General features: G+C 43.6%; 1 protein-coding gene across 6 annotated transcripts in view; it reads right to left on the bottom strand.

Annotated features, from left to right (window-relative positions):
• Positions 1 to 18224, bottom strand: part of MAP2K5 (mitogen-activated protein kinase kinase 5) — a 140684-nt gene extending 122460 nt beyond the window's left edge. For all 6 annotated transcript variants that reach the window (XM_031505717.3, XM_085589039.1, XM_085589037.1 and 3 more), the window contains exons 1-3: positions 17952 to 18224; positions 9185 to 9233; positions 5485 to 5552 (exon numbers count right to left, since the gene is read on the bottom strand). In XM_031505717.3, the coding sequence (XP_031361577.1) occupies positions 5485 to 5552; positions 9185 to 9233; positions 17952 to 18086 (252 nt within the window). In that variant the 5' untranslated portion in view covers positions 18087 to 18224. The remainder of the gene's footprint in view (positions 1 to 5484; positions 5553 to 9184; positions 9234 to 17951) is intronic.
• Between the last annotated feature and the right edge of the window lie 3136 nt (positions 18225 to 21360).

The raw sequence follows: 21360 nt of genomic DNA, 5'->3' as shown, positions 1-21360 counted from the left end.
GGGATCCCACAGAAAGGAATTTAAGCAGGGATCCCACAGAAAGGAATTTAAACAGGGATCCCACAGAAAGGAATATAAACAAGGATCCCACAAAAAGGAATTTAAACAGGGATCCCACAAATCCCTGCTCCCACAAAAAGGAATTTAGCAGGGATCCCACAGAAAGGAATTTAAACAGGGATCCCACAGAAAGGAATTTAAACAGGGATCCCACAGAAAGGAATTTAAACAGGGATCTCACAGAAAGGAATTTAAACAGGGATCCCACAGAAAGGAATTTAAACAGGGATCCCACAGATCCCTGCTCCCACAAAAAGGAATTTAAACAGGGATCCCACATAAAGGAATTTAAACAGGGATCCCACAGATCCCTGCTCCCACAAAAAGGAATTTAAATAGGGATCCCACAGATCCTGTTCCCAGAAAAAGGAATTTAAGCAGGGATCCCACAGAAAAGAATTTAAACAGGGATCCCACAGAAAGGAATTTAAACAGGGATCCCACAGATTCCCTGTTCCCACAGAAAGGAATTTAAATAGGGATCCCACAGATCCTGTTCCCAGAAAAAGGAATTTAAGCAGGGATCCCACAGAAAAGAATTTAAACAGGGATCCCACAGAAAGGAATTTAAACAGGGATCCCACAGATCCCTGCTCCCACAAAAAGGAATTTAAATAGGGGTCCCACAGAAAGGAATTTAAACAGGGATCCCACAGAAAGGAATTTAAACAGGGATCTCGTCCTGGCTCTCCAGGGAAAGCTGGGAATGCTCCAGCAGGTGAGGAGCTGGGATATTCACAGCCTGGAATATTGACAGCCCAAGCAGCAGCTGGAGGAGCCAGGAAAACCAAACATCCCCCAGATATCCCCTAAACCACCCCAAATATCCCCCAAAACGACTAGGGAATCCCAAAGGAATCTGGGATCAGCACAGAGGGATCCATCCCAAAGCTGTGATCCCAAAAAGTCCCTGCAGACATCCCGAGCTCCAGGAGCTGCTGGAGCCATCCCGGGGATTTTTAATGGTTAAAAAAAGGCTCAGAATGGGCAAAAAGGGCTGGAAAAGGAGCTGGGAACATCAAAACACAGAAAGATCCTTGGGTTGGGAGAGATGGGAATGTTCCTTGGAGAGGGGAAGGATCCAGGAGAGCTGGGAATGGTCCCTGAGGAGGAGAAATTCCAGGGAGAGCTGGGAATGTCCCCTGGAGAAGGATCCAGGGTATCCCTAAAATCCCTGAAGGGGCTCCAGGAGAACTGGGAATATTCCTTGGAGAGGGGAAATTCCAGGAGATCTGGGAATGTTCCCTGGAGAAAGGAAGGATTCAGGAGATCTGGGAATGTTCCCTGGAGAAGAGAAGGATCCAGGGAATCCCTAAAATCCCTAAAGGGGCTCCAGGAGAGCAGGGAATGTTCCCTGGAGAAATGAAGGATTCATGAGATCTGGGAATGTTCCTTGGAGAGAGGAAGGATCCAGGAGATCTGGGAATGTTCCCTGGAGAAGAGAAGGATCCAGAAAATCCCTAAAATCCCTCAAGGGGCTCCAGGAGAGCAGGAGAGGAACTGGGCACAAGGAATGCAGGGACAGGACCCCGGGAATGGCCTCAGGGGGGGAAAATGCAGATTTAGATGGATTCTGGGGAGGAATTCCTGCCTGGGCTGGAATTCCCAGGGCAGCCGTGGATCCCGGGGCTGTTGGAACCTGGAGCAGCCCGGGATGGTGGAAGTTCTCCCTGCCCACGGGATGAGCTTTCCACTCCTGAATTCCCACTCGACTGACAGAATTCCACGAGCTGCAGACCCCCCCACATCCCTGATCCCTGCCTGGAATTACAAACTGGAATAAAGACACCCGAGAGCTCTTCCTGCCCCCCCAAAAAATGCAACAGAGGGGCAGAGAGGGAGGGAAGAGGGAGGAAAATCCCTCTCCATCACTCACAGGCTGACAAGTAAATGAAATATCAATCATGTAAGCTGCCAACCTTTTGGGACAGCAATAACTGTTAACAAGTAGTCGGGAAAAATGCTCGGAAAATGATTTGTCCTCCGCACGCTGGCGTTGGGGTTTCCGTGGAAAATTAAGATGCCGGTGGCTATTTGGAACATTGTTCAGGTATTCCTTTTAATGGGAAATTTGCCACTTATTGATCCAGAGCGTGTAGCCCTTGCTTTCAGAGAGCTGCAAGCAACTTTCCAATCAGTGGCTGTCAAAAAAATTACTGCCTTTTTATACAGATACGAGGCAGCAGCGCCTTAATTAACTGCGCAGCCCAGCACTGAAAAAATCCTATTTACCAGCCCCCAAAATCGGCCTAATTCAGAGGTTTTTTTTGCGTGATCCGTGAGAATTATGAAACAAGTTCTTGTCAAATTCATGAAGTAAAGAACCTAAAGGGAAGGTTCAAAATTATCTCAAATATCACAATGATTGCAAATGCCAAAATGATTGCAAATGTCAAAATGATCCCAAATACCAAAATGATCCCAAAAGCCAAAATGATGATCCCAAAACCAAAAATGATGATCCCAAATGCCAAAATGATGATCCCAAAAGCCAAAATGATCCCAAATGCCAAAATGATGATCCCAAAAGCCAAAATGATCCCAAATGCCAAAATGATCCCAAATGCCAAAATGATCCCAAATGCCAAAATGATTCCAAATACAAAAATGATTGCAAATGCCAAAATGATTGCAAATACCAAAATGATCCCAAAAGCCAAAATTATCCCAAAAGCCAAAATAATGATCCCAAAACCAAAAATTATGATCCCAAATGCCAAAATGATGATCCCAAAAGCCAAAATGATCCCAAATGCCAAAATTATGATCCCAAATGCCAAAATGATGATCCCAGATATCAGAATGATTCCAAATATAAAAATTATTCGAAATATCAAAATGATTGCAAATACCAAAATGATTGCAAATACCAAAATGATCCCAAAATGCCAAAATGATGATCCCAAAAGCCAAAATGATGATCCCAAATGCCAAAATGATGATCCTAGATATCAGAATGATTACAAATATCACAATGATTCCAAATGCCAAAACGATCCCAAATGCCAAAATGATCCCAAAATGCCAAAATGATCCCAAATGCCAAAATGATCCCAAATGCCAAAATGATCCCAAAATGCCAAAACGATCCCAAATATCTTCCCAGTTATAATATGTTCCAAAGTCTAATCTCAGGGAATTCTTTTTTTCCTCCTTAAACCGAAATAAATCCACTTCATTTACATTTTAGAGAGCACCTGCACCACATCAGAATTCCCCCAAATACTTTCCCAGCTGGCCAATCCTCCAAATATTTGCTGCAGGCCTCGAAAGGAGCATTTTCCTTCCCCAGGATGATGAAATGAATTCATTTCCCAGGCTCCCAACATTTGTTCCCTGGTAAACACATCCCAAAACGAATCCCATAGGACGTGGGGAAGTTCAGCCACCAGTGCAGCACTCAAATAAAAAAAATAGTTTAAAACTGAGGAGAAAAAAAATTTTTTTTTTCAGAGGGGAAGAGCTGCTGAAGCAGAAAGAAGTCATTTCCAGGCATCCCATAATTTTGCAGGGAAAGCAGAGAGTTGGGCAATCAGAACTCTAATGTACTGAAACTTGAACAGGGAGCTTGGAAGCATGGCAAAAAAAATGTCCTTCCCAAGGCGGGATTCATCTGGAGGCTGCGCCAGGAAAATTCCAAGTTTTCCACTCCAAAGGCAGAGAAAAATAGTAATAATAAAAAAAAAGGTGAGATTTTTCCCAGGAAAAGGAAAATCCACCAGGAATTCCGCGGGGAAAGCGTCTCCAGGGAGCTGCTGGAGGCAAAAAAAAAAAGGGAAAAGAGGCTGAGGAGAAGAGCAAAATCCCAAAAAGCCACATGGGGATGGAGCAAGGGGTGGGAAGAGATGGGAATGTTCACACGGAGAGGGAAATTCCAGGAGAGCTGGGAATGTTCACATGGAGAAATGAAGGATCCAGGAGAGCTGGGAATGTTCACATGGAGAGGGAAATTCCAGGAGAGCTGGAAATGTTCCCTGGAGAGGGAAATTCCAGGAGAGCTGGGAATGGTCCCTGGAGAGGGAAATTCCAGGAGAGCTGGGAATGGTCCCTGGTGAGGAGAAATTCCAGGAGAGCTGGGAATGTTCCCTGGAGAGGGAAATTCCAGGAGAGCTGGGAATGTTCACATGGAGAGGGAAATTCCAGGAGAGCTGGGAATGTTCCCTGGAGAGGGAAATTCCAGGAGAGCTGGGAATGGTCCCTGGAAAAATGAAATTCCAGGAGACCTGGGAATGGTCCCTGGAGAAATTAAGGATCCAGGGAGAGCTGGGAATGTTCCTTGGGGAAGAGAAGGATCCAGGGAGAGCTGGGAATGTTCCTGGAAAAAGGAAATTCCAGGAGAGCTGGGAATGTTCGCTGGAGAAGGCTGGGAATGTTCCTGGGGTGGGAAAGGATCCAGGGAATCCCTAAAATCCCTCAAGGGGCTCCAGGAGAGCTGGAGAGGGCCTGGGGTCAGGCCATGGAGGGCCAGGAGCCCGGGAATGGCCCCCGAGTGGCAAATGGGACATTCCGGGGGGATTTTGGGAATTCGGAATTCCTGCCTGGGCTGGAATTCCAGAGCTGGGGCTGCCCCTGGACCCCTGGGATGGATCCCTGGGTGGGATTTCAGGTCCCTCCCCACCCAAACCAGTCTGGGATCCTCTGAAGTGCCCCCAAAAATCACCTTTGGGTGCTCCCAAACAGGGCCTGGCTCTGCCAGGGCATTTACAGGAATTTCGATCCTTTGGTCCAGAGAGAAAATCCCCATTTTTTTTTACCCTTTTGCTGATTCATTTCCTTTGAAAACAGAATTTTAAGGATTTTTTTTCCCCCCCACATTATATTCAAACGATTCTGTTGCCATCGGGAGCTGCACCCTTCCCCTTCTGCAGGAGATTTCTATTTATGGGATATATTTATTTCTATTTACGGGGATCCAGGCAGATTTCACACACCCCTACCTGCACAGCCACATCCATCTCCCCTCGGAAAAACAACTTTAAATCCTCTATGAATATTGAGCCTGCAGCCACAATGAAACTCCTCTGTTAGGAGGGCTGAAACACTCTCCAGATGAAAGTAGATTTTGAAAAATTTTTAGAGCCCAGGGGTTCATTTTTAATGAGCCGTTACTTTAAGTACTGCATAAAAAATACCAGAAATTGATAGTCCATTTAGCCTGCACTATACCTAATGCAAAAGTCATTAAGATGCATTATTCTTAATGTTTATGATATGATCAGTAAGTGAACAAGTGTTTTTGCTGTTTTAAAGTCGAGCCTGTCCACGGGTCTGGTGTGGAACCACCTCCGCTGCAGCCAGGAGATCAAAAAAATCTGAATTTTACACGGGGATATCGCCCAGCCCAACGCTGTGGGGCAAATCAAAAAGCCGAGAAAAAATGGGAAATAAGGGGGGAAAAAAAGAGGATTTTCTGGAGGTACTCACGTAGGAGAGCATGGCCTTCATCTCCTCGTCGCTCCTGACCGTGATCCGATCCCCATCCTCATCCTCATCTGCCAGAGGAAGGCTCCAGGTGAGCAAGGGGGGAGCCCAGAGGCAATTCTGCACTCTGGCTGCCCCCAGAGCAGCAAAGAAAATCAACAAAACACAAAGGAAAAGGCCAACTGCACAAAATGAAATAATGGTGTGGAAATGGCATCGAATCGCTGGTTGTTCATTGAGGAGAATTGTGATTTTTGGCGAAAAAGGGGCACAAAGTGCTCAGAATTTCACTGTATGCAGGGTTTTTTATTTACTGTCAGAACCTCTGCTGAAGATGAGCACCCCCAAAACCTTCCCCGAGAAGTTGGGGTGGGGAAAAAAAATCCAAGAATCTGTGGGGGGAAAAAAAAAATCAAATAAGGATCTGGAGAAAAAAAAAAAAAAAAGAATCGGGGGGGAAAAAAAAACAAAGATTCTGGGGAAAAAAAACAACAAATAAGAATCTGGAGGGGAAAAACTCCAATGAAGAATCTGGGGGAAAAAAATAAACAAACAAGAATCTGGGGGAAAAAACCCAAATAAGAATCTGGGGAAAAAAACCCAAATAAGAATCTGGGAAAAAAAACCCAAATAAGAATCTGGGGGGAAAAAAAAAACAAACAAGAATCTGGGGGAAAAAATCCAATGAAGAATCTGGGGAAAAAATAAACAAAACAAGAATCTGGGGAAAAAAAACCACAAAACCCAAGAATGTAGGGGGAAAAAACCCAACAAGAATATGGGGAAAAAAAAACAATCAAGAATGTGGGGAAAAAAAAACAAACAACCCAAGAATCTGTGGAAAAAAACCCCAGAAAACACAAGAATTTGGGGAAAACCCCACAAAACCCAAGAATCTGGGAATAAAAAAAAAAACCAAGAAAGGAATTCAAGTAAAATATAAAACTCTCCAAAAAATTCATGGATTAAAGCTCTGGGAGAGGGAACAGACTGAGCTGGGACCAGAAAAAATTCAAAAAAAAAAAGTTTTATTTGAATTCCTTGCATGGGGTTTTATTTTTCCCCAGATTCTCAGGTTTTATAGGGTTTTTTCCCAGATTTTTGGGTTTTGTGGGTTTCTTTTCCCACATTCTTGGGTTTTCTGGGTTTTTTTCCCAAAATTCTTGGGGTTTGAGGTTTTTTTCTCCATATTTTTGGGTTTTGTGGGTTTTTTTCTCCAGATTTTTGGGTTTTGTGGGGATTTTTCCCCCAAATTCTTGGGTTTTGTGTGGGGTTTTTTTTAGTTTGTTTGTTTGTTTGTTTGTTTTTCCCCAGATTCTTGGGGTTTTGGGGTTTTTTTCCCCCAAATTTTTGGCTTTTGTGGGTTTTTTCCCCCCAGATTTTTGGGTTTTGTGAGGTTTTCCCCCAGATTCTTGGGTTTTGTGGCTTTTTTTTCCCCCAAATTCTTGGGTTTTGTGTTTTGTTTGGTTTTTTTTTCCCCACATTCTCAGGTTTTGTGGGTTTTCCCCCCAAATTTTTGGGTTTTGTGGGGTTTTTTTCCCAGATTCCTGTGTTTTGTGGGTTTTTTCCCCCAGATTTTTGGATTTTGTGGGTTTTTTTCCCCAGATTTTGGGGTTTTTCCTCCAGATTTTTTGTGGGAAGCAAGAGCAGAACAAAAAAAAAATTAAAAAAAAATAAAAATTCCCCCATCCTGGGGGGAACAAAAAAAAAATTAAAAAAAAAATAAAACTTCCCCCATCCTGGCTGGATTTTTTTGCATCCTTTACACTGGAAGAAGAAACCCTGAGAGGAGAGCAGGGAGCAGCAGATGGTGAATAAAAACTGAGCAGAGAAATTCCCCAAAATCCCAAAATCTGCAGCTAATCAGGAAAAGGGGAATGCAGGGTGGGGATTTGGGGATGCTGAGGGACCAGATGGTGTCAGTGGGGTTTTTGTGGGGACGTGGAGAACGGGGCAAAAATCTGGATTTCCACGCCGGGGGTGTGAAAACCAAAATAAAAAGCACCAAAAAATCTGGGGTGGAGACAATCCTCCCCACCTGAGGCAGCGCTGGGGAGCAGAAATTCGAGCAGAAAAATCCAGTGGGGGGAAAAAAGGGAAAAAAACCATTTAAAAACGTCAATATCCATATTTCAGCTGGCTGTTAAATGGGCTGGTGCAGCTGGAAATGACAGACTAGAGACAAGCAGGGAAGGCACAGAGCAGATGTTGGGAGGCAGGACAAAAAATCCGAATTTTCCAGGAAAATCCTGCACGTGGTGGAGCACGGAGCTCCAACCCAGCCAGTGCGGGATGGCAGGAAAATATTAATGAAAATAATAAATAAAAGAAATAATAAATAAAATACAAATAAAAAATAAAATAAAATTAAAATAAAATAAAATAAAAATAAAATAAATAAAATAAAATAAATAAAAAATAAATAAAATAAAATAAAATAAAATAAAATAAATTAAATTAAAATAAAATAAAATATGAATAAAAAGAACCCAAAATGAAGTGGAAAAAAAATGGCAAGGATCTACAGGCTCAGGCAGGAAAAACTCCGAGGTTCAGAAATAAAATTTGGTTTTGGGAGAGGAAAGCACAAGGTGTGAGAAGAAAAAGAGCATTAAACAGGACTTGGAAGGATCATAAATTAATATTTCCTCTGATTATCCACAGGCAGAATGAGCCCCAAAGCTCTAAAAAGGGGAGAAAAGCTGCTAAAAATGAGGCCCCACCTCGAGTTTGCTCTGTCAGAGCTTGTCACCCCCTCCACCAAAGGAAAACAGAGAGAAAATAAAATTAAAAATATCATTTCATCTCAAAGGAAAACAGAGGGGAAAAATATTAAAAAAAAAATTACTTCCTTTCATCTCAAAGGAAAACAGAGGGGAAATAGAATAAAAAATATCATTTCCTTTGAGATGAAAGGAAAACAGAGGGAAAAATCGAACAAAAAAAATATCATTTCCTCTGAGATGAAAACAGAGGGAAAAATAAAATAAAAAATATCATTTCCTTTCACCTCAAAGGAAAACAGAGGGAAAAATAAAATGAAAAAATATCATTTCCTTTCACCTCAAAGGAAAACAGAGGGAAAAATAAAATTAAAAAATATCATTTCCTTTCACCTCAATGGAAAACGGAGGGAAAAATACAATAAAAATTAAAAGGGAGCAGCAGGAAATGCCTCCTGCATTTGGAAGGAAATTCCATTTTTTCAGTATTTTCTCCCCTTTGCAGCTGATTGCTCTCCAGACAGGACAACCCCCCAGGAACCCCTCCAAAAATCAAAATAAACAGGGTTTAAAGAACAGACATTAGCCTAAACACTTGCTGGGAGGACTGGAGGATTAAAAATTTTAAGCCGAGACCTACAGGTAGTTTATACTTTTCATTTAATTTGAGCAATAAAATTGCACTGAGGAGTAAGAGCACGGTAAGGTCAGGCTGGTAATTAAAGCTGCTTTGTGGAAATATTCCAGATGTGATTAAAAAATAAAATATTGCTCGGTTTGGTGCCATTATTAAAGTTGCATTAATGCATAAATATTTCACCGTGACGTATAATGAGGATCACTTATTTTGAAATAATAAATAGAATCAGAATAGAAGAAGAATAACATAAAAAAAATATTGATTTATTTAAAATATTATTTATTTAAGTTACAGCCCAGCAAATGTGACAAAGGAATTGGCTGATGGGAGCCACACTTACACTCAAACGCCGTGGTCGTGGCATCTGGCAAAACTTGACCAATGACATCCTGAAAATGTAAGGAAAAATCCATTAAAAATCAAATGGGAAAAGCTGGAATTGCATTAAATCACTTTAATTCCCCAAAATGAGGAAGTTTTTGGGGCACAACACAAATCCGCTCCCATCATGATGTGTTTTTTCTCCCCTCCAGGAAAACTGTTTTCCTCCCAAATAATTCCCTCCTAACTGCAAACAGCTCCTGCAGGTGGGAAAAAAAATCCCATTTTTTCCTTGGGTTCTACAAAAATGGGCAACTCACTGATCCAAACCAAAAAAGAGCTGTGGGGATTTTTATTTTGCTTTAAAAACCCATTTTCTCCTCTTTGCAGGGCTCTGTCAGCCCCACCTGGGATTGGAACTTCTCCGAAATTCGGGAGATAATTCAAATACTGGGGGGGAATTGACTGGAAGCACCCAAAGAAGCAGAAACACAAAATCACCTCAAAACACAAAATACAAAACACAAAATACAAAACACAAAATACAAAACACAAAATACAAAACACAAAATACACCAACACTTCCAGTTCCACCTCCCTCCTCCAATTCGGATTTTTTTGCTGATACCAGTGAAAAGTTTCAACCGTTTTCCAGCCAGAATTTCCACTTCCAAACCCGGCTCCAACCCCAATTTTTTTTATATTTTTGGTTTTTTTTTCTTTTTTGCAGGTACCAAAGAAGAATTTTTATCATATCTCAGCCAAAATTTTCATTTCCAATCCCAGTGGGTTTTTTGGGTGTTTGGTTTTTTTTTGGTTTGTTTTTTTTTTTTTTATGGGTTTTTGGGGTTTTTTTTGTGTTTGCTTGTTTCTTTCTTTTTTGTTTTTTTTTTTTTTTTTGTTTTTGTTTTTGTGGTTTTTTGGGGGTTTTTTGTGGTTTTTTTTTGTTCTTTTGGTTTTTTTTGTTTTTTTGTTTGGTTGGTTGGTTTGTGGGGTTTTTAGGGATTTTTTGTTTGTTTGTGGGTTTTTTTTTGTTTGTTTGTTTTTTGTTTTTTTGCTGAGAGCAGAGAAAAACTTTTATCATTTTTTTATTTATCTTTTTTTTAATCATTTTTCCAGCCAAACCACACCAACACTTCCACTTCCAAGCCCTGCTCCAACCCAGCCATTTTTGAAGAGTTTTTTGAATTTTCCCAGCTTTTATTTTTTTTTCCCAGCCAAAACAAATCCAGTTCCATTCCCTGCTCCAACCCAATGGTTTTTTTTTGCTGGGACCAGAGAAGAACTTTGATCATTTTTTTTCAGTTTTTACCATTTTTTCAACCAAAACAAACCAACATTTCCAACCACACCTCCCTCCTCCAATTCACATTTTTTTCAGCTGCTACCAGAGAATCTCCTTTATAATTTTCTCCATTTTTATGATTTTTCACCAAAAATTCCATTTCCATTCCCTGCTCCAACTCAGATTTTTTTTCTGCTGCTACCAGAGAATCTCCTTTATCATTTTCCCAGTTTTTATCATTTTTTCAGCCAAAAATTCCATTTCCATTCCCTGCTCCAACCCAACTTTTTTCCTGCTGCTACCAGACAATCTCATTTATTCTTTTCCCAGTTTTTATCAATTTTCACCAAAAATTCCATTTCCATTCCCTGCTCCAACTCAGATTTTTTTTCTGCTGCTACCAGACAATCTCCTTTATCATTTTCCCAATTTTTATCATTTTTTCAGCCAAAATTTCCATTTCCATTCCCTGCTCCAACGCAGATTTTTTTCCTGCTGCTACCAGACAATCTCCTTTATCATTTTCCCATTTTTTACCATTTTTCAGCCAAAATTTCCATTTCCATTCCCTGCTCCAACCCAGATTTTTTTCCTGCTGCTACCAGACAATCTCCTTTATCATTTTCCCAATTTTTATCATTTTTCACCAAAATTTCCATTTCCATTCCCTGCTCCAACCCAGATTTTTTTCCTGCTGCTACCAGACAATCTCCTTTATCATTTTCCCAATTTTTATCATTTTTCCAGCCTTTCCTTTGCTGCCAACCCACGGCAGGGCACCAATGCCCAGCCTGGCTCTGCCCCTCCCTGGTGCCATTTCTCCCCTGGGAAAAATGAAAAATTATTTTTTTTTTAATTAATGAACCCCAGGATTTCTTGCAGCACCTCCGCCGACGTCCTGCCATTCCTGTTCTCTCCGTTTTCCCCCTGCCTCCACCAGGATGAAATGAAAGGATTTCCACAGAGCCAACTGCAGCCAGCAAGAAATACAACTTAGATGTGAAAATAAATCGAGAAATGTGCTTCAAACTATTCATTGCACACCAGAAACGTGCAGCGTGGCTTAATGGTGGAATTGTAAATTTGTAGAGGGAAAAAAAACAGGAAAAAAAAAAAAATTTCCACGTTGATAAAAATTTTTCCATTCTCCAGGGTTTGCCAGCCTCTGTTAAAACCCACTTTTTCTAATAAGAAATCAGTCTTGCCTACACAGAAGAATAAATATCTCTAAATCCATTCACTTAAATATTGAAAATTCCTCAGCAAAAACTCTTTGTCTTAAATTTAAGCTCCTTGTCAATGTTCATCTATGGGCACACAGATGCTTTTATGAAATTAATTTTTTAATTGTTTAAAAACTGGATTTAAGGGGTGTGGAAGCATCAGAGGCAGCCGTGACAACCCCAAAATCATCCCAAAGCTCTGAAATACTGATAAAAAAAAAAATAAATCTGATTTTCCTGCACCCCTCCAGAATAACTTTTTCTACATATTGAGACTTCTTTAATACTAATAATAAATAAGTAATAATCAAAAAGCAATGAATGACTAAGTTATAAGCAATTAGTGAATTCTACACCCCAAGTCTTGCACTGAATAAACACCAACACCCCCAAACCTTTGCTCAGCTCACAGGAATTCTGTAAAATGAGTTTATCTGGCAGGGAAATCCCATCACTGTGCACTTCCCACAGTGGCTGCAGCAGCTCCAAACCATCCCCAGGCCTCGGGCTGAGCCAGGATTAAAGGATCATTCCAAATTTCAAAGCATTATTCCTAATTTTAAAGCATTATTCCAAATTTCAAAGCATTATTCCTAATTTTAAAGCATTATTCCAAATTTCAAAGCATTATTCCTAATTTCAAGGCAATATTCCTAATTTCAAAGCATTATTCCAAATTTCAAAGCATTATTCCAAATTTCAAAGCATTATTCCTAATTTCAAGGCAATATTCCTAATTTCAAAGCATTATTCCAAATTTTAAAGCATTATTCCAAATTTCAACACATTATTCCAAATTTCAAGGCATTATTCCAAATTTCAAAGCATCACTCCAAATTCCAAAGCATTATTCCAAATTTCAACACATTATTCCAAATTTCAAGGCATCATTCCAAATTTCAAAGCATCACTCCAAATTTCAAAGCATTATTCCAAATTTCAAAGCATTATTCCAAATTTCAGTGCATTATTTCAAATTTCAAAGCATTATTCCAAATTTAAACGCATTACTCCAAATTTCAACGCATTATTCCACATTTCAACGCATCATTCCAAATTTCAAAGCATCATTCCAAATTTCAAAGCATTACTCCAAATTTCAACATATTATTCCAAATTTCAACGCGTTACTCCAAATTTCAATGTGTTATTCCAAATTTTAAAGCATTATTCCAAATTTCAACACATTATCCTGAATTTCATCACATTATTCCAAATTCCAAAGCATTACACGTGCCCAGGGGATTTCCTACTGTCACAACAGAGATCAGGAGCAATGAAATACAAAATTCTCCCACTTGTAACAGAATTAAAAACCCAAAAAAAACGAGGGGGAAAATCAGGGAACAGCAGGTGCCAGAGGAACTCCCAAAACCAAATACGTTGCTGGGGTGAGAAAGCAGAAAATGGGAATTATTTTTATTTTCCCTGCTCAAATGCCAGGGTAAATATTGAAGGCCCAGCTCTCCTGTTCCAGTTAAATTTGATTTATCTCACTGTGACAAGGTGAAGTTACCCAGAATTAACACCGGTGACAGGAGGAATGCAGACAGCTGGAGGGGAAAAAAAAAAAAATAAGCTTATTGTAATTCATTTAGTGGGGCCTTAAAAATAAAGCTATTTACTGGTAACTCACAGCTGAGAACTGATTTCAAGTGACACCTGCTCTGAAAATGGGGATGGAAATAAAACTTGCATACGAGCCTGAACTGCTGCACTCACTGGGAGGAAAAATTAAGAAAAATCAGCTTAAAAACAACCTAAAATATGAAATATTAGTAATATTTTCACCAGCATGAAATGCTGCAAGGCTACGCCCACTGGGAGGCAAAATATACAAAAATCAGCTTAAAAATCACCTAAAATATAAAATATTAATAATAATTTCACCAGGTTGAAATGCTGCAAGGCTGCACTCACTGGGTGGCAAAATGAACAAAAATCAGCTTAAAAACCACCCAAAATATAAAATAATTTCACCAGCTTGAAATGTTGCAGGCTTGCACTAACTGGGAGGCAAAATGAACAAAAATCAGCTTAAAAATCACTTAAAATATAAAATAATAATTTCACCAGCCTGAAATGCTGCAAGGCTCCACACACTGGGAGTCAAAATATACAAAAATCAGCTTAAAAATCACCTAAAATACAAAATAATTTCGCCAGCTTGAAATGCTGCAAGGCTGCACCCACTGGGAGACAAAATGAACAAAAATCAGCTTAAAAATCAGTTTAAAAATAATCTAAAAATATTAATAATAATTTCACCAGCCTGAAATGCTGCAAGGCTGCACTCACTGGGAGGCAAAATGAACAAAAATCAGCTTAAAAATCAGTTTAAAAATCACCTAAAAATATAAAATATTAATAATAATTTCACCAGGTTGAAATGCTGCAAGGCTGCACTCACTGGGAGGCAAAATGAACAAAAATCAGCTTAAAAATCAGTTTAAAAATAATCTAAAAATATAAAATATTAATAATAATTTCACCAGCCTGAAATGCTGCAAGGCTGCACCCACTGGGTGGCAAAATGAACAAAAATCAGTTTAAAAATGAAACTGAGACGTTCCAAGCTCCAAGTTTGCCTGACTTGTCCTTCCTCACCTTCTGCCACTGCAGATCCTCTGTCACCCACTGGCCACAACAGCTCTGCTCACTTTTAAACAACCAACCTGAATTGACAATAATTATAGCATGGCAAAGGGGTTATTTCACTTTATTTTGGGGAAAAAAAAAAAAAAAACAAAGGAAAATAAAAAAAAGTTCAGGGGCACGTCCCAGGACTTGCATCCAGGGGAGCTGAATTTGAATTTGGCTCTTTTTCCTTCAGGGTGGCTCCCACGGGCTGCTCTGTGTTGAGGAAACCCCATAAAATTATCTTTGAGGCTTTAATTTAGATTTTCAGGTGATTTTTCCTCCACTTTTAAGGGCACACCAAGGGGGAAACCGCCCCCCCAAAAACCCTCCCGGGTCTGGCAAAGGTTCTGCTCCCACTCCTGCATCTACAGAACGTTCTGGAAAATGCTGAATGTTGGGAAAATGTTGTCACGCAACCCTCTAAGCCCAATATTGAACATTTTCCAGGAATTTCCTCCATCCCCACGCGTCCTTTCCACAGGATCAACATCCTGAAAGACACCTGCGAAATCTCTCTCCAGCTTTAATAACGAAGAAATAATAACAAAGTGAATAATAAAGAGTAATATAATAATATGAATTGTATTCTTGATAATAAATTAAAAACGGAAGGTGCTCGTGGGGTTTGGGAAGGTTTTTTTTGGAGAAATGGGGGCACACAGAGTGCTGAGGATGTGCTGGGGAGGGAAAGGCTGCAAAAAGCATCACCTGCACCCTGAGCTGAGAACAAGGACACAGCTGGGAACAAGTGGGATAAAAACTCACATTTCTGAGCGAGATAAACCAGAAACAGCCCCATTTCTGAGTGGATAAACACCCATTCCCATTTCTGACTGGGATAAACACCCATTCCCATTTCTGAGTGGATAAACACCCATTCCCATTTCTGAGTGGATAAACACCCATTCCCATTTCTGAGTGGATAAACACCCATTCCCATTTCTGAGTGGATAAACACCCAGCCCCATTTCTGACTGGGATAAAAACCCATCCCATTTTTGACTGGGATAAAAACCCATCCCATTTCTGACTGGGATAAAAACCCATCCCATTTCTGACTGGGATAAAAACCCATCCCATTTCTGACTGGGATAAAAACCCATCCCATTTCTGAGTGGATAAACACCCAGCCCCATTTCTGAGTGAGATAAAAACCCATTCCCATTTCTGACTGGGATAAAAACTCATCCCATTTCTGAGTGAGATAAAAACCCATTCCCATTTTTGAGTGGGATAAAAACCCATCCCATTTCTGACTGGGATAAAAACCCATTCCCATTTCTGAGTGAGATAAAAACCCATTCCCATTTCTGACTGGGATAAAAACTCACTCCCATTTCTGACTGGGATAAAAACCCATCCCATTTCTGAGTGAGATAAAAACCCATTCCCATTTTTGAGTGGGATAAAAAACCATTCCCATTTCTGACTGGGATAAAAACTCACTCCCATTTCTGAGTGGGATAAAAACCCATTCCCATTTCTGACTGGGATAAAAACTCACTCCCATTTCTGAGTGGGAGAAATCATAAACATCCCCATTTCTGCGTGAGATACACAACACTCATTCCCATTTCTGAGTAGGATAAAAACCCATTTCCACTCCCATTTCTGAGTGGATAGACACCCAGCCCCATTTCTGAGTGGGACAAACAATAAACATCCCAATTTCTGAGTGAGATACACAACACCCATTCCCATTTCTGACTGGGATAAAAACCCATCCCATTTCTGAGTGGGATAAAAAATCTCTCCCATTTCTGAGTGGGAAAAACAATAAACATCCCCATTTTTGCATGAGCAAAACACCAACTCCCATTTCTGAGTAGGATACACAAAAAACCAACCTCTGTTTCTGGGGAGGACGAACTCCCACTCCCATTTCTGAGCAGGATAAAATGCCATTTCTGAGTGGGACAAACAAACTCCCACTCCCATTTCTGAGTGGGACAAACTCCAATTTCTGAGCAGGACAAACTCCCACTCTCATTTCTGAGCAGGACAAACAATAAACACCCACTTTGATTTCTGAGTAGAATAAACACCCACGCCCATTTTTGAGTGGGATAAAAACCCATTTCAGAGCAGCACAAACACTCACTCCCATTTCTGAGTGGGACAAACTCCCACTCCCACTTCTCAGCAGGATAAAATGTTATTTCTGAGCGGGATAAACAAACTCCCACTCCCATTTCTGAGTGGGATAAAAATCAATTTCTGAGCAGGACAAATACCCACTCCTATTTCTGAGCGGGACAAAGTCCCACTCCTATTTCTGAGTGGGATAAAAATCAGTATCTGAGTGGAACAAATACCCACTCCCGTTTCTCAGCAGGATAAAATGCCATTTCTGAGTGGAATAAACAAACTCCCACTCCCATTTCTGAGTGGGATAAAAATCAATTTGTGAGTGGGACAAACTCTCACTCCCATTTCTGAGCAAGCCGAGCATCCTTGTGCACAGACGGACAAAAATCCACAGCAGGAGAGGGGCTGAGGGACAGGAGGCACAGCCTGGGAGGGGAAATGCCACCAGGGGAGGGGGAAATGCCACCAGGGGATGGGGGAATGCCACCAGGAGATGGGGAAATGCCACCAGGGGAGGGGGAAATGCAACCAGGGGAGGGGGAAATGCCACCAGGGGATGGGGAAATGCCACCAGGGGAGGGGGAAATGCCACCAGGGGAGGGGGAAATGCCACCAGGGGATGGGGAAATGCCACCAGGGGATGGGGAAATGCCACCAGGGGAGGGGGAAATGCCACCAGGGGATGGGGGAAATGCCACCAGGGGATGGGGAAATGCCACCAGGGGATGGGGCTGGCACGGAGCAGGGGATGCCCCGACCCGGAGGAGTCCCCGGGAGCGGCTCGGGGACTCCAAAGGTCCGTTCCAGCCCCGGGATGGCCCTGCCTGGCACCTGCAGCACCGGCGGGAGCCAGACCCTGCACGAATCACCGTTCCCTCAAAGCCAAAAGGCACCGAAAACACCTCCCGCCGTCCCGGGAGGGATGCCGGCACCCTCGGAGCACGGAGCGGGATGGTGGCACCCCCGGGTGGGCACGGGGTCCCGGTGGCACCCCCGGGATGGGAAAGGGGGTCCCGGTGACACCCCCGGGATGGGAAAGGGGGTCCCGGTGACACCCCCGGGATGGGAAAGGAGTCCCGGTGACTCCCCCGGGTTTGGGAGTGGGGTCCCGGTGACACCCCCGGGATGGGAAAGGGGGTCCCGGTGACACCCCCGGGTTTGGAGCGGGGTCCCGGTGACACCCCCGGGTGGGCACGGGGTCCCAGTGACACCCCCGGGTTTGGGAGGATGGTCCCGGTGACACCCCCGGGATGGGAAAGGGGGTCCCGGTGACACCCCCGGGTTTGGAGCGGGGTCCCGGTGACACCCCCGGGTGGGCACGGGGTCCCAGTGACACCCCCGGGTTTGGGAGGATGGTCCCGGTGACTCCCCCGGGTTCGCAGCGGGGTCCCGGTGACTCCCCCGGGTTTGGGAGCGGGGTCCCGGTGACACCCCCGGGATGGGAAAGGGGGTCCCGGTGTCACCCCCGGGCAGTCCTGGTGCCGGTGTCACCCCGGGCGGTGCCGGTCCCGGTCCCGGTGCCGGTGCCGGTGCCGGTCGGAGCCGCTCACCAGCACGTCCCTGAAGAGCAGCTGCGGCGCGGAGTGCACGGTCCAGTCCACGGCGGCTCCGTCGGGGACCCTGATGCGGATGACGAGCGCCCGGCTCTCCATGGCGCCGCAGGGGCCGCAGAGCAGCCAGAGCATCCCCGCCCCGCGGGCTCACATGCTGCGGCCGAACCGGGCCGAACCGGGCCGAACCGGGCCGAACCGGGCCGGGCCAAACCAACCGGGCCGGGCTCAGCCCGCACCGCCCCCGCAGGAAGGAGCCGCTGCCCCGGAACCAAAGCGGAGCCCCGGGAGGAGGAGCAGGAGGAAGGGCGGGGAGGCGGTGCCGTGGCGGGAGGAGCCGGTCCCGCCCCGCCGTGCTTCAGTTGGTTTCGGGTTCCGGCTGTGCTTTGGCGATGTGGAACGGCGAGTCCGGCGGGCCGGGATCCCCCGGGGAGCGGGGCTGAGCCCATCTCCACAAAAACACAGACAGAAAGCACAAACACAAACAGAAAAACCCTAACACAAACCCAGCCAGAAAAACCCAAACAGAAAAACCCAAACACAAACCCAAACAGAAAAACCCAAACAGAAAAACCCAAACACAAACCCAAACAGAAAAACCCAAACAGAAAAACCCAAACAGAAAAACCCAAACACAAACAGAAAAACCCAAACAGAAAAACCCAAACACAAACCCAGCCAGAAAAACCCAAACAGAAAAACCCAACCAGAAAAACCCAAACACAAACCCAAACAGAAAAACACAAACACAAACACAAACAGAAAAACCCAAACAGAAAAACCCAAACCCAAACAGAAAAACCCTAACACAAACCCAGCCAGAAAAACCCAAACCCAACCAGAAAAACCCAAACACAAACCCAGCCAGAAAAACCCAAACACAAACCCAGCCAGAAAAACCCAAACACAAACCCAACCAGAAAAACACAAACACAAACCCAAACAGAAAAACCCAAACAGAAAACCTCAAACACAAACTCAAACACAAAACCCCAAACACCAAAACCCAAACAAAACCCAGACTGTGCCAGCTGCGCTGCGATAACGCGCCCCTGCGGAGCAAACAGGGGACGGGCACTGGGAATGGGCACTGGGAATGGCACTGGGAATGGCACTGGGAATGGCACTGGGAATGGCACTGGGATGGGCACTGGGAATGGCACAGGAAATGGGCACTGGGAATGGCACTGGGATGGGCACTGGGAATGGCACTGGGATGGGCACTGGGAATGGCACTGGGAATGGCTCTGGGAATGGGCTCTGGGAATGGCACTGGGAGTGGCACTGGGAATGGCACTGGGAATGGGCTCTGGGATGGGCACTGGGAATAGGAACAGGGAATGGGCACTGGGAATGGCACTGGGAATGGGCACTGGGATGGGCACTGGGAATAGGAACAGGGAATGGGCACTGGGAATGGCACTGGGAATGGCACTGGGATGGACACTGGGAATAGGAACAGGGAATGGCACTGGGACAGGCACTGGGAATGGCACTGGGACGGGCACTGGGAATGTCACTGGGAATGGGCACTGGGAATGGCACTGGGATGGACACTGGGAATAGGAACAGGGAATGGCACTGGGACAGGCACTGGGAATGGCACTGGGACAGGCACTGGGAATGGGCACTGGGAATGGCACTGGGAATGGCACTGGGAATGGCACTGGGAGTGGCACTGGGAATGGCACTGGGAATGGCACTGGGAATGGCACTGGGAGTGGCACTGGGAATGGCACTGGGATGGGCACTGGGAATGGCACTGGGAATGGCACTGGGATGGGCACTGGGAGTGGCACTGGGAGTGGCACTGGGATGGGCATTGGGAATGGGAACAGGGAATGGGCACTGGGAATGTCACTGGGATGGGCACTGGGATAGGCACTGGGGTGGGCACAGGAAATGGGCACTGGGAATGGCACTGGGATGGGCACTGGGAATGGCACAGGGATGGGCTCTGGGAATGGGAACAGGGAATGGCACTGGGACAGGCACTGGGAATGGCACTGGGAGTGGCACTGGGAATAGCACTGGGAATGGCACTAGGAATGGCACTGGGATGGGCACTGGGAATGTCACTGGGATGGGCACTGGGAATGGCACTGGGAATGTCACTGGGACGGGCACTAGGAATGGCACTGGGAGTGGCACTGGGACACCCACCACCTGCCAACACCTGGTGTCCAGCTCCAGGTGTGCCAGGGATGCCGCTGAACCTGCCCGTCTGCCAGAGGAGATCCCTGCCCACCTCAGGGGCAAAGGGGCAACCTTTGACAGCTCCGCAATCCCAAAAGGCCAAATCCAGCTTTTAAAACAAGTCACAGGGAGAGCTCTGCTCCACACAGCTCTGCAGCATCAAACAATCCACTTCTTTTTTTTTTTATGGAGAGAACAGCATTAATCTCAATTGTGGGCTATTGATCCGTGCATTTTATCACACTCTCCCACATTATCATCTCTGACAAACTGGACCATTTGAGTTATTTTATCAATTTAGAGTGGGGGGAATGGGAGATATATTTAATTCCTGAAACGTCTTCAAGCTTCTTCATATTCGAACTCTACTTTGTTTGAGCTCTAGGAAAAAAAAATTCAATGGCCATTAACAGAGATAAATTCTCTCTCTGTTCAATAACTTTATAATTTAGTTCCTATACTAAAAATTAATAGAGCCCCAGCTCCTAAGGATCTGAGGGACTGCTGGTGCCCACACAGACATCTTTCTGCTCAAATGAACCTTTTACCTGCAGTCCCTGTGTACCTTTCACTCAGCTCCATTTCAATCAGAGTCATTTTCTATTAAATTTTAAAGAATAGGACACAAAATGATGGAATTTCTATAGGCCTGCAATTTTTCTAAAATGTCTTCTTCATTTGTGAGACTATGGGGAAAACCAACTCAATTTGCCAAATTTGCATAAATATTACGTCGATTTTCCAGGGCTAATCATAACCTTAATCTCCCATTCTGATTTGTGTAATCAAACTTGAAGGTTTTTTATATCTTAAGAAGTACAGGACATCAAGAACATATTTATTGATACAGGTTTGGTTTTTCCACGGACTTCTTTAAAACCCAAGTTTAATCAGAAATTTTCAGTTGAAATACACAAATTGCTGATATTTATTTTATCATGCCACAGAAGTTTTGCTGTGAGATGTCACCAACATTGATTTTTATATATTATTCTTTAATGGTGGGGGGAAAATTGCTGTTGCAAGAACACAATCCGTGATTTTTTTAATATAAAATATTCTTGACGTTCTGCATTTGAGTAGCCCAAGAACCTCTCCTTAAAAAGTTCAAGTTCCCAGTAGAAGGATTCTAGAAACCCCATTAAAAATCATTTAAATAATTGATTACAACACAACATTAATAACCACATCACCAAAGTTATCCTTCACCCAC

This window comes from Lonchura striata, chromosome 10 (assembly GCF_050655825.1).
Source record: "Lonchura striata isolate lonStrDom1 chromosome 10, ASM5065582v1, whole genome shotgun sequence".
Taxonomy (NCBI): Eukaryota; Metazoa; Chordata; class Aves; order Passeriformes; family Estrildidae; genus Lonchura; species Lonchura striata.
This window is presented reverse-complemented; position numbering and strand designations above follow the sequence as displayed.